Source organism: Bison bison, unplaced genomic scaffold (assembly GCF_000754665.1).
Source record: "Bison bison bison isolate TAMUID 2011002044 unplaced genomic scaffold, Bison_UMD1.0 scf7180017864145, whole genome shotgun sequence".
Lineage (NCBI taxonomy): Eukaryota > Metazoa > Chordata > Mammalia > Artiodactyla > Bovidae > Bison > Bison bison.
Genome location: NW_011494717.1, coordinates 10674172 through 10687455, shown reverse-complemented (window position 1 = coordinate 10687455; position 13284 = coordinate 10674172). Strand labels below are relative to the sequence as shown.

Here is a 13284-nt window from a genome sequence, read left to right as displayed (position 1 = left end):
TCTCAGAGTGGGGTGCCATTACCTTATCCAAGTCAATGGACATGAGTTTGGGTAAACTCCAGGAGTTGGTAATGGACAGGGAGGCCTGGCGTGCTGCAGTTCATGGGGTTGAAAAGAGTCGGACACAACTGAGAGACTGTACTGAACTGAATGCATGCATGCTCTGTCCTGTCTGACTCTTTGTGATCCTATGGAGTGTAGCCCACCAGGCTCCTCTGTCCATGGGACTCTCCAGGCAAGAATACTGAAATGGGTTGCCATTGCCTTCTTCAAGGGATCTTCCAGACCCAGGGATCAAACCAGGGTCTCCTGCAACTCCTGCCTTAGCAGATGGATTCTTTTACCACTGGGTCATGTAGGAAGCCCAATGACTCCCCAAGTTTCACTAAATTCATCCAGACTAGGATCTGTATGAATCATCTGGATCAAGGTCACCTTAGAAGTACAAGGTATTTGTCAGCCTGTGAAACACAACATTTGGCTGATCTGCCTCTGAGTCAGCTGCCTCTAGGTTGCTATCTTGGGTGCTGGTTCAGATTACTTGGTTTGGTTCACCTAAGCCCTTCTGCCATCTCCCCCACATCCTGCTTCCTTCTGAACCATGTGTGACCTCCTCCTGTCCTCGCCTCCTCCCTCAGCCCCACCCCTCGGGTCCCTGCTGTACTCTCCCCTTCACCTAGGCCCCCTCACCTCTGTCCTTTTCCTCCTTTCTTTCCTCTCTTTTCTGCCATAGCCTTCACCCCAACCCATCTACAGGTTCTAGCCTTAAGGACTGGAGCAGCTGCCTCGGGTTCCTCCTTGCTCTCCTCAAGCCAGGCCCACACTTGCGTATTTCAGAAGCATGTGTGCCTTCAGCCAGTGGTGTGCTCTGACCCCAGCTTCCTCTCCCCTCGCTTTCCAGGTACCTTGGTTTCACTCTCCTTCTGGTCCTCTTCTTTTAACAAGGGGTGAGCTTCTTTGGCATGGCTGAAGGAGAAGGATGTCAGCATCGGAGCAGACTGAGATAAAGGCAGGGCAGGCTTCTCAGGGGCAGCAGACCTGTCTCTGACAGGCGGGATCAAAGGTTTTGGCTCTGAAGAGTGGAGAACAAGAGTAAAACTGAGGACACCCAGCACCCGAGAGCAGCAGCCGCTGGGATTAAGGCTCTACAGCCCTGGGGTTGGTATAACATGCAACTGTCTAAGCCCTCTACCCTCAGTGCTTCTCCCCTATGCTGCCTTAAAAGGGAAAGCACAGGTTAAATTCACTCTACAGAGCAGCACTGGGAGGAATAGAACAGGCTGCCTGAGGACCAACGCCCTTCCCCTTTCATGCATCCATCCTGCATCCATCTATCAACAGTTACTGCACACTATTCTAAGACTGGGGTGGGGTGGGGTGGGGTGCGGTGGAGAGGAGCATGGGCAGGAAATAGGGGCAGACCTGTTATCTAAGAGGTTTAAGATATTTCCTGAGAATGTAAGTCTGTCTTAACTGGGAGGCATGTGCTTCAGAAAGAGGAAAAACAAAATGAGCCCATTGATCATTATACACTACCATGCTCCTGTCTGAGACTGTAACACCACAGGAAAGAGCCAGAGGACTAAAGCCAGCCCAACGCTCTCATTTAACAGATGGGAAAGTTGAGACCCAGTGACCTTCAGATGCTCTTATGATTAATAAAATTCAAATTCATTTCCAAATGACATCAAATCCATAGCATATCTTTGTCATTCCATGTTTTCCCAATTACCAGACTTTAAGAGCATGTTTCTTGTTTTAGGGACAGTGTGGGGGTAGGTCCATTAGTTTTCCTTTAATGAAGGCAGCGTTAATCAGGTTCTCCTGCTCACAAAGTTTGGAGTTCACTGGCCTTGAGAGAACTTGCAAATCAGGGCTCCTCTGGGAAGAGGGGCCACCACCTGGGGCTGCCTGAGGCTGGAAAGGGTATAGAGTCTGGGGATCTGGCAGGGCTCCTGGGGACCCCCAGATCTCTGTCCAGCCCCTGCCTTCTACCAAAGATCCCTCCTGGGAGAAGACTCCAGAACCAAGGGGGAGGAGGGGCGAAGCCTCTGTCCGCCGGGAAGTAAGGCAGGGCCAAGGGCATAGGCGCCCAGATGCCAGCTCACCAGAGCAGGGACTGCAGGCAAGCCCTTAGCTTCAGACACTACCACGTGAGCCCCGACTACATGCTAGACGTGGTGCCCACATTGGGCAGTATTGTCCTCTGCCGACAGCTGGAAGGTCAGAGAGCTTCTTGAGGACTCTGCCAGTTTGTAGCCCCCTTTCACCTATGCCTCCAAGAGACTCCCTGGAAAGCTTTGTCCAAGCAGCCTGGCCCCTGCCCCACAAGGACCTGGTTCTCAAGTGACAACCTGGTGGGGCAGACAGGGGAGTAGCTCTAGGCTGGCGTCCCCTGGCCCAAAACCCCTTCCAGCCCTCTCAGGAAGCTCTCAAGGGACGCTGGGTGCCCGTGTGTGTCACACTGGACTGCCCCAGCTCACCCTGCCACAGCCTGGCCAGAGAGGGAAGACTGGCCACAGCAGAGGTTTCCATGCCAGGCCTGCCTCTCAGGCCCAGCTGGGCATCCTAACCCTGGGGCCTCATGGGCAGCAGCCTCCCCCTGACCAACTAACCTGCTGCTGAGCTGATTACAGGGTGACCTGCCCGGAAGCTGGGCAACAGTCCACCCGCTCCTGCCAGTCAGCACAGCAGCTGCCGCCAACCCCCTAGGCCTGTGGCCCAGGGTACTCTGCCCATGTCCCCTCACTCAACCTTCCATCCTCCCCACGAATTAGGTCATAGGCTGGAGAGCCTCTCTGAGCCTCAACCACCTGCCTCACTGCCAGCCCAGCTGGCTCTCTTCCCCTGAGGCTGAAACCTCCTGGGATCAGCTGAAAGGGATTCACAGGATGCAGTTTAATTTCTCACTCTGTCTGGAGAGGAATCCTCTATTCGCTTAGATCCATGCATCTCCTGCATTGGCAGGCGGGTTCTTTACCACACCACTAGCACCACCTGGGAAGCCCAGGGGCAGCCATAGGATGGGACAAACCCCACCTTTGGAGCCGCAAGGACCTGCGTGCTTTCTGTGCACTAAGAAGGTCCATCTTGGTGAACCTCAGTGCACCCGTCCTCCATCAGATGGGACAGCACCGTCTCTCTCAGCCGGGTGATCATGAAGCAACCTATGCTGGTGGAGGGTACCACAGAGCAGGGGCCACCCTCCCTGGGACCAGGGCGACTTCTGCTTCCCCTTCCATGAAATGAAGTCAATGAGTCTAAGAGCACCCAGATCTCCTCTAGCCCTAATTCCAATCCCATGATCCAACCCAGGAACCAGAGAGTCAAATAACAAATGGAAGGGTGCAAGACGAGTACATACCCAGAGATCTGGGGGTCTTCTCCCGAGGCCCATGCTCCCAGACCAATCTTAAAAGAATGGGGGAGAAAAAAGCACCATGAGAGATGGCAAGCAAGAGCTCCTGCTGCGCTAGCTAGCAAGCAAGAGCTAGCTCCCAGGCTAGCTCCAGGATGGGGTGACAGCTGAGAGGGGGATGAGACAGAGGGGGCCGTGGGTGCCTCTGTAAAGAGGCTCTTGGCCAGGTGTTCAAGGCAGCAGGAGATGCAGCTCCTTCTGGACTTGAGAGCAGGCTGACCGGCAGGCTTGGTCCAGACAAAACTCAGAACGCTGTTTTCTTGCTGCATAGACCATTGATTCCCCAGGAAGCCAGCCTCCATGAGTAAACCACTCAGTCCAACAGGAAGCCCTGCCCCTGCTGTGAGCACAGGAGATGGGGGTGAATCTCCTCCCACCTCAGGACAGACTGACTTCAAGTCCTCTCCCAACTCTGGAGACCCACTCCTTCTCTCCTCCAGGGTCTAGAGGGAATGACCCCCTTTGCTGCTAATGGGAAATCACCACTGCTTTGTAGGAGACGTTCAGTTCAAACTGAGCACAGGAAGGGAAGATGAGGCATTCCTGGCACTGGTTTTAATTGCAGTTTTTAAAGTAAACAGTACTGTTTACTCATTTGTGCATGCATGTTGCTGCTTCAGCCAGGCCCAGCTCTTTGCAGCCCCATGGACTGTAGCCTGCCAGGCTCCACTGTCTATGGGATTATCCAGGCAATAATACCGGAGTGGGTTACCATACCCTATTGAAGATGTACCATGTACAAAGCACTGTGTAGACACTGGGAATACAACATCACTAAGACAGGTGGTGATGCATGGATGGGCCTTACATTCCCAGGAAGACCAGATATACATTATCTAACATGGACTTTTCTCTTCTCACTGGGAAATGCATAGACAGCAGAAGGCTCTGGGGGGCTGACAGGGTGACAAGCCACGAGAACTGGGACACAACATCCTGTGCTCTGGCCTCAGAGTGTTCACTCAGCAGGGTGACCCAGGCTGGGATGGCCGGAACACAGGCTGTAGGAGAGCCCACCTGAGTGCCTGCCCAGATATAGGGTCCCTAAAGTGGAGAGTGAAAAAGTTGGCACAGAGCTCAACATTCAGAAAACAAAGATCATGGCATCTAGTCCCATTACTTCATGGGAAATAGATGGGGAAACAGTGGAAACAGTGTCAGACTTTATTTTTGGGGGCTCCAAAATCACTGCAGATGGTGACTGCAGCCAGGAAATTAAAAGATGCTTACTCCTTGGAAGGAAAGTTATGACCAACCTAGATAGCATATTCAAAAGCAGAGAGATTACTCTGCCAACAAAGGTTCGTCTAGTCAAGGCTATGGTTTTTCCTGTGGTCATGTATGGATGTGAGACTTGGACTGTCAAGAAGGCTGAGCACTGAAGAATTGATGCTTTTGAACTGTGGTGTTGGAGAAGACTCTTGAGAGTCCCTTGGACTGCAAGGAGATCCAACCAGTCCATTCTGAAGGAGATCAGCCCTGGGATTTCTTTGGAAGGAATGATGCTAAAGCTGAAACTCCAGTACTTTGGCCACCTCATGCGAAGAGTTGACTCATTGGAAAAGACTCTGATGCTGGGAGGGATTGGGGGCAAGATGAGAAGGGGATGACAGAGGATGAGATGGCTGGATGGCATCACTGACTCGATGGACGTGAGTCTCAGTGAACTCCGGGAGTTGGTGATGGACAGGGAGGCCTGGCGTGCTGCGATTCATGGGGTTGCAAAGAGGCGGACACAACTGAGGGACTAATCTGATCTGACTGAGGGGACCGTGGAGGTCAGGGGACCGGAGGTCTACAGGAAGGGCCAGAGCCTGGGCCAACCAAGACTCTGAGTTGCTCCGTGGGACAGGCACAGCCTCCTAGATCAGGACCCCCAGGGAGGGCCTGTGTGGCTTGGAGACACAGGCAAACACCCCAGGGTGCCCAGCTAGGGCGCTAGGTCTTTGCCATTGGAACCCACCACTGCCCAGCTGTGCTAACAGGGCTTGGGCAGAGGTGAGCTGGGAAGTCCCTTTGGTGGTTCTGGCTAGGCACAGAGTGGGTACAGGGCACCAGTAATCATGGCACTGCTTCCTCCCTCAGACCCAGCCATCTCCGGCTCCTGGCCCACAGCCTCGCCCCTTTGACCTCGAGCTGGAGGCTGTTTTCCCTTCCCCTCTGAGCAGAGGACGTGGCCTCAGAGCACGTGGCTCAGCCTCCTTCAAGCTGTGGACCTTGGCAAACCTCTCCTTCCCTTCTCTGCTGCTGCTAAGTCATGTCAGTCGTGTCCAACTCTGTGTGACCCCATAGACGGCAGCTCACCAGTCTCCTCCATCCCTGGGATTCTCCAGGCAAGAACACTGGAGTGGGTTTCCACTGCCTTCTCCAATGCATGAAAGTGAAAAGTGAAAGTGAAGTCGCTCAGTTGTGTCCGACTCTTCATGACCCCATGGACTGCAGCCCACCAGGCTCCTCTGTCCATGGGATTTTCCAGGCAAGAGTACTGGAGTGGGGTGCCATTGCCTTCTCCGCCTTTCCTTCTCTAGAGACCCATTAGCAGAAAGGACAGAGGCCAAGGTCACCCACACCCAGAGAGCCTTCACTTTTCTCCACACAGCGTTCTAGCCCCCTCTCCCTCTTCTGAACCCCCACCGTGACCTGAGGTGGTCCCACCAGGCCACACGAAAATGATGGGAACAGCAAAGCTCTACCTGCATCGACAGTCTTCTCCATGAACCTGGCCAGACATCTGAGCATCTACCAGTGTCCCCAGCAGCACAAGTTGAACCCACTCACAAGCTGCCACCCCAAGGCTCCAAAGCCTGCCTCTCCTCCTAATTCCCTGTCCTGCTGAAGCCACCACCATCTGTCTGGCTGTTTATCCAGTAACTCTGGCATGGGCCTCAGCTCCCTACCTGTTTCATCCCACCTCCAGTCACCAATCCCCTCCCCCACTTCTTCACTTTCCAAGCCCCTCTGCACACTGACCACTGCAGACCAGGGCCCCACAGCCTCTGCCCATTCAGGTGCCCACAGCTTCTCCCTGGTTCCCTGAGGCAACCCCGACTGTGTGCACAGCCCATGCCACACTGCCGTGGCCAAAGTGGCCTTCCTAAATCAGATCTGACATCACTTCCACACCAAAAAGCCCCCAGTGGCACCTCACTGCTTCAGGGTAAAGCTCACGCTCCTCAGTTTAGCACACGGGCCCTTCAGCCCTGCGTACCTCACCCCCCGTCACACACAGATACAGTGCTGCTGGAAAACTAGCCATGCCCTAGATGCCTCAGTCAGTCATCCTTCCCAACTCTCCCTCTCTCCATCTCACAGACTCTGCCTCAGCCTTCAAAACTCAACTGGCCTCACCTCCTCTGAGAAGTCTTCCTGGCCTGATTGAAATAATTTTCCACAGCGCTCCTCAGAATGAGAGGCAGCCTTCTACCTTAGTGTTTACCTCACTGGGACTTTTAGTCAATGGTCTGCTGGTAAATTTCCCTTATGAGCTCCCAGAACACAGGGAATGTCTTGTTTGGCTTTGCTTTCATAGCGCCTGACACAGTGTCTGGCACAGAGTGGTTCTTAACAGTGACTCAATGGATGCACGGACACATGGACAGACAGACAGATGAAGGATGGATGAAATGGTAATGGAGTCTCCCTCCCAGCCATTAGCTAGCCTCACGGAGTCAATGGAGAGAAATCCATGTCACAACCTGACAGCAAATAGGCAGATACTTCAGATGTTATCTGCCTAATCCACGTGTGACTAATCCATGGCAGTTCACATGGGAGCTTGACACCTTGGGAGCCACAGAAGTGTCCAGATATAGCCCCTGCCTTATAGTGCTGCAAGTTCAAGAATAGAAATGAGGTTGAAATAAAAGGTGAGCAAATAAGTAGGTGGGAGGTGGCTGGACCGCACACAGGCTGGGTGCCGTGTGAACAGAGCCCTTCCCCACATCCCGAGGAGGCCAGGGAAGACCTGACAGAGAGGGTGGACGTGGAGCTGGGGCTTGAAAAATGTAGGAACTGACCAGCAGGCCAAGGGTAAGAGGCTCATGTTGGGGCTGCAGGGAGGTGCCGTCCAGGGCTGGACACAGGGGTATGGGGGTGGACAGGGTTGCCACTCAGGCTCCCAGAGAGCAGCACAGGAGGAAGTGTGAAGTGGTGGACTGGGACACCCTGAATGTCTGGCCAAGGAGACTCCTGTTTAAGCTGCTGGCACCAGGAAGTCAATAGAAGTGAGGTGCATGGAAGGGGTATTTTGGGGAGGGGGGGTGGATGAAAACAAAAGATCAGGATGAAGAGCTCAGGACCACAGGAGATGGGGTAGGAGCTCCAGGGGGAGGTCAAAGGGGAGCCAGCAAGTACAAACCAAGAGCAAAGGCAGGGCAAGCAGGGGTGGTAGCCTCCGTACTGTCTCTCGTTGCTTAAGAAAGCCCGCATGGGATGTGGCAATCTGTTAGGAACAGGGGGCAAGAGTTGAAAATGATGCTGAAATTGGAAGATCAAAGAGCACTCCTGCACCCCAGTGGAAATTAGGGGGTCGTTGGGGAGAGACAGTTAGGGGAAACACGAAGAGCTCCATCCGTGATGCTGTGGTGGTGATATACCCTCCTTCCCTCCTTGCCTCCAACGCTGGATCTGCATCAGCCTTGAGGGCCTGGGAATGCTCAACAGGAGGAGGGAAGCCCAGGGGATGCGGAAGTCTCCCATCCCACTTGACCTTGGAAGCCACCTGCACAGATAAGCCTCCCAGGGGAGAACAAGTAGATGGAGGCGAAGAGTTCTGGAATACACTTAAGAAATAAGGAAAGAGGGGGCACACAGGAAACTGCCTGGAAGTCAGGAAGGTGAGGAAGGCAAAGAATTCAAGGACATCAACAGCTCAAGAGCAGTGGGATGGGTGGAAAGGTCACTTATCGGGGGCCAGAGAGTCACGAAAGCCACACGAACTCTCAGAGGGGAGGAAGAGGTGGATGTCTGAGCAGGAAACGAGGAGGCGGTGTCGACGGTGAGGAGGTGGAGGCCGGTAGAGGAAGAGGTCGGTGGAAAAATCGAGCAGAGAGCTTAAATCCAGGAGCAGGTCCGCAGATGGGCTCCCACACTTCACCAGGGTACAGTAAGATGTGGACATGTATTGGGACAGAAGGGGAGGCGATGTGGGAGACAGAGGACCCTTGAGAGAAATGGGCACAGCAGGCCCCAAAGAGAGCGCTCTCTCTACTTCCCCCTGTCTCTATCTCTCCCTCTCTCTCTATTCACTGATTCTCTATTCACTCTCCCTATTCACTGATTCCCAGTTTTTTGATTCCCTTTTTAGTCCAAAACTTTTGTAGACTACCCCCATATATAGACACAATAATGCTTGCATTTTTAACGTCCATTCATTAAGAAAATGCACCATCACAAAGAGCTATCATGAATCCAATAGTGCTTTAAAAATATTCATATTCTATTCATCAGGGCAGCAACCACACGTATCAGGACATTGGTAGAAAACAGAGGTCAAGACATTGTTAATTAAGCCTATGCACCCCTCCTGCTGGAGTCAAGGGCCAGCTCTGTGACTACCCCAGGTCAGAGGCTCATGGTGGAGGACCCTGCCCTCCACACATCTGGCTCCCAGAGCTCTGCCCTGGGGTGGAGACTCAGTCATAGGGAGTCCAAGCAGATCTTGGAGGGTAGAGGAGAGAGGACCACAGGTAGTTTTGATTTAGGGCTGCTTACCGTGTGGTGGGGGGCCTCAGGCCCGTGAGGATGTCCTGGCCCAGAGGCAAGAGGCTGGGAAGGGAGCCAGGTGTGCGGGAGGTCCCAGTGGGTACATTGGCCTTTGGGATGGGTGGGATCACAATGCCTCCCAGGGACTTCTGCATCTTCTCATCATTGCAGTGCAGGTACTGTTGGGAAATCTGTACCTGGGAGCAGAGGTAGGGGAGGGTCTGGTCCACGAAACAGTCCACTCTGGATGCTCAGCTCCCAGGTGCCTCGTGCGAGTGGTCCCTTCTATCCACAGCGCTGGTAAGTATCCTGCTTCTCTTTTTAATAGCACAACCCTGGGACCTCTGAGCTCATTGTTTCCTTACCATTTAAACAAAAAGGGGTCCTCTCATTCCTCCTCCAACCCCTTTAGTCATTATTATTAGTTGTTTTTCTGTTCTCATTTCAGAAAATCCTAGAACATCAGAGCTGAAAGGGATCCTCAAAAACATCAGATCCAATTCCCTTTTCTTAGTGCAAACTGAGGCCCAGACAGGGAAGTGACTTGCCCATGGTCACACAGCCAGTGAGGGGCAGAGTGGAAACCAGAACCTAAATCTCCTGAGTCTTAACCCAGTATTCTTTCCCCTCTGCCACAGTCCCTTGCCAAAAGTGAGGAGGGTCAGAACCATAGGAAATTCTGGAACATTTAGATCAGAGAAGGCTTGAGAACCATCACATGTAAGATGGATAATCACACAGCATCTGCTTAGAAGGAGCCAGCTCGGTACCTCTGGGGCAACTACCAGAGAAGATACTTTCAGAGATGCTCAGGGCCCAGGAACAGGGATTGGTAAAGGATCGAAAGAAAAACAGAAGGACAGGGAGGCAAGACTCAGAGCAGTCCAACTGCCTTACCTCCTGGGCACCAGGTCTCAGCTCCTGGGGACCCTGACGGCTTATGGGCGGGTCCAGGCCCTTCTCCTTGGCTATGCTGGCTTCTGGGGTGGTGGGGATGCTCTGAATGGGAGGCATCGGCCTGGACACCCTAAGCAGCCTCTGAGAGGTGGCCCGGGGGATGGCAGTCTTCAGGGGAACTCCTTTGGGGCCTCCACCGGGATCCAGAGAGGCTGTATGTGGTAGGGATGGGGAGTAAGTGAGTCCCCAGAGTGTGGGGAGTGGAGTTAATTCAGTTGCTTGGCAACAGGGCCTTGTGTCCTGGGGAGGCTGGCATGGTGAGAGGAGGGGGGCAGATGTTCCCCCAGCCCCAAGCCCACCCCTAGACTGTGCTGAGTGTCCTTTCCCATTCCTGTAAAATTTGGTAGTGTCAGTCAAAGTCACCTATTTAAAATTCAGAATAAATTAATTAAATAATTAAAATTCAGAGGCAGGTTGGGTAGAAAGGGGAACAAAATCAGTACTGAATTAGGAGAGAAAGCAGCGGGTTCTAGTCCTTGTATCCACTTGAAAGCCACTGGGTGGCTTTAGCATAGTTGGCAGGAGTGGGAGGAAGAAGGTGGTCAGATCTGTGTTCGAAAAGAATTGCTCTGCAGTGAAGACTAGAAGGAGGCGAGGGTGGGAATGGGGAGTCCGGTTGGGAGCCGCTGCAGAGGCCTAAGTGGGAGATGGCATTCCACGGAGGAGGCAGGGGCTGTAGAGAGGGTGCCCCCCGACCACCTCTGACCCCAGCTGCCAGTTGCACACCTGCTGACTCTCACAGTCCAAGTGGCCTGGGGTCCCTGACCTTAGGGCTGGGGTCTGGGCAGGGCCCAGGGCTCACCACGGGGAGATGCTGCCAAGCCCTCTGAGAGTCTCCTTTTCTTGAGCTTGTCCTTGATCTGGGTGGTGTCCCGGGCCACACTGTTGGCCTCTGACTTCAGTGAAGGGAGCGGCACCAGCGGGTGGGGACCCAGAGACAAGGCTGCAAGGTTCCTGGGGTGGCCGTTCCTGGCCTGCCAGCCCTTCAGGGGAGCATCCAGTTTGAGGCTGCCAGGGTCCCCACGTCCACTCAAGAGCTGTGATGGCTTCTCCAGGAGGGCGCTGGGTGCTAGCTGGAGGGAGGCTGAGACAAGAACTGCTATGCTAGAGGAGCCCACTCCCCCCACTTCCCTGGGTGCTAACACCACCCAGGCCCCAGGACCTCAGCGCTGCCTTCCTGGGGTTCATGGGGCCTTCCTGCAATTCCTAGGAGAACCCCACTTATTCCCTGTTCCTGCGGGAGCCCTCCGTACACCTCCATCCTTTGAGGCAGAGAATTGAAAAGTGAGGTGAAGTGAAGTCGTTCAGTCATGCCCGACTCTTTGCGACCCCATGGACTATAGCCTACAAGGCTCCTCTGTCCATGGAATTTTCCAGGCAAGAGTACTAGAGTGGGTTGCCATTTCCTTCTCCAGGGGATCTTCTCGACCCAGGAATCGAACACAGGTCTCCCACATTGCAGGCAGACACTTTACCATCTGAGCCACCAGGGAAGCCCAAGGACCCACCTAAAACCAAAGGACATGTCCAGCAGGGACCTGGGTAAAATTAACACCTGCCATGGCTTGAGGACACAGTTGGGCATCTAAACACACCCATCTCCTCCCTCCAGGATGAGGTCCAGGCTCTGCTCTGTGGTCACTGACCCTGTCTGTGTGGCTGCCAGGTGGAATGGCCCATCTCTGTTCCAAGGCCCCAGAGAGGCTGCTGGGACATTTGAAGGCCATTTGATGTGATGGAGTCACCAGGCCCGTCCCTCCATCTCACCTTCTCCAAAAGTCTCCAGGCTGGAGTCACTGCTTCCACCTGGGAGTGCAAGAGGCCCAGCACTGCTCTGGGGAACGCTGCCACCGTACACGGCCACAGGAGCCGGAACTTTGGCTGGGGACAGAAAGGCAGGGAGAGCAGTGTCTTAGAGTCCACTAAGGCCGGGATAGGGGACAGATGGTCCCGGGCACTCTGTGGCCCATCCCCCAAATCAGAGCCTTGCCCTCAGGTGGGGGCTTGCCACCCCGACCCCAGCCGGCCAGGGCACAGTGCTCCCCACCAAAGCCCACCTTTCCAGCCCGCTCCGCGTGACTTCTCCCAGCTTTGCTCCAAACCCTCCCCACACTGCACCTTCTCAGCCTCTTTCATGAGCTCCCGGTCCTCGGCCCTGAGCACAGTGGCCTGTTCCCTGAACTGCTCAGGCGTCCCTGGTTCTCCACACTCCTAGCAAGGAGTCTCCAGGCCCCTGCAGAGGCCCCTCCCAGGAGAAGCAGCTCCACCTCACAAGCACCCGTTCGCTCCAGGCAGGACCTCTGACTCCCTCACCCTCCAGGGGAAACAGGCTCACACAGCTGGCTCCCAGCGGCAGCACCAGGCCTGGAACGCTGATACAGTTGGCCACACTGTCTCCTGCCCTGTCAGCTGAGGAAAACGGGGCCACCCAGCCCTCCCATGGACCCACTCCTGCATCCTTGGCCCGTCTTCGTATTCCCACTACAGAACACTACCCTCAGTCAGCCCATCAGCTCAGAGAGTGGAAGCAAAGCCCTGGAATCTGGAGCCAGATAGGGAGCCCCCCACAGGAGGCTGAGCAGGGAGAGCCCACAGAGTCTGGCCCGGATGGAAAGGCTTGGCGGCCTGACCACATCTCCCAAGCAGAGCCCGTGGGAGTATTCAAGGAAGATCCCCACCCCCACAACCTTCCTTGGGGCCCCTTACCTGGGGGTACATCGTCACGGGTGCCCATGCCCTGGGTCGAAGAGGCACCTGGGGGGTTGTCCAGAGGCAGCAGCTAGTTTCTGGGCCGTGAGCACAATCCTCAAGCATCCAGAGGACCCCAACCTATAACATCCAGGGACATACAATGGAGAGAGGCAGAGAGGATCAGTACAAATCACAAACTCTTTTTAAACCACTTTGTGGGAAGCCCAACAGGAGTTAAAGCATTCTTTCTTCTTTTTTATTTTTTTAAGAGCTTTAAAATTTTTATTTATGTTTGACTATGCCGGGTCTTTGTTGTTGTGCGGGGTTTTCTCTAGTTGCGGCAAGCAGAGACTATTATCTAGCCGTGGTGCACGGACTTCTCATTCCTTGGCTTCTTTTGCCTCAGCACAGGCTCTAGGCATTCGGGCTTCAGTAGTTGTGTCACTTGGACTTTATAGTTGTAGACGCTGGAGCACAGGCTCAATAATTGTGGCACAGGGACTTAGTCACTACTA

General features: G+C 54.2%; 1 protein-coding gene across 1 annotated transcript in view; it reads right to left on the bottom strand.

The window, feature by feature from the left end:
- The window catches only part of FAM179A (family with sequence similarity 179, member A), a 45643-nt gene extending 32831 nt beyond the window's left edge, over nt 1–12812 (bottom strand). The window contains exons 1-7 of the mRNA XM_010840672.1: nt 12785–12812; nt 11846–11959; nt 10881–11162; nt 10019–10230; nt 9131–9318; nt 3365–3411; nt 906–1072 (exon numbers count right to left, since the gene is read on the bottom strand). Coding sequence (XP_010838974.1) covers nt 906–1072; nt 3365–3411; nt 9131–9318; nt 10019–10230; nt 10881–11162; nt 11846–11959; nt 12785–12812 — 1038 coding nt within the window. The remainder of the gene's footprint in view (nt 1–905; nt 1073–3364; nt 3412–9130; nt 9319–10018; nt 10231–10880; nt 11163–11845; nt 11960–12784) is intronic.
- Between the last annotated feature and the right edge of the window lie 472 nt (nt 12813–13284).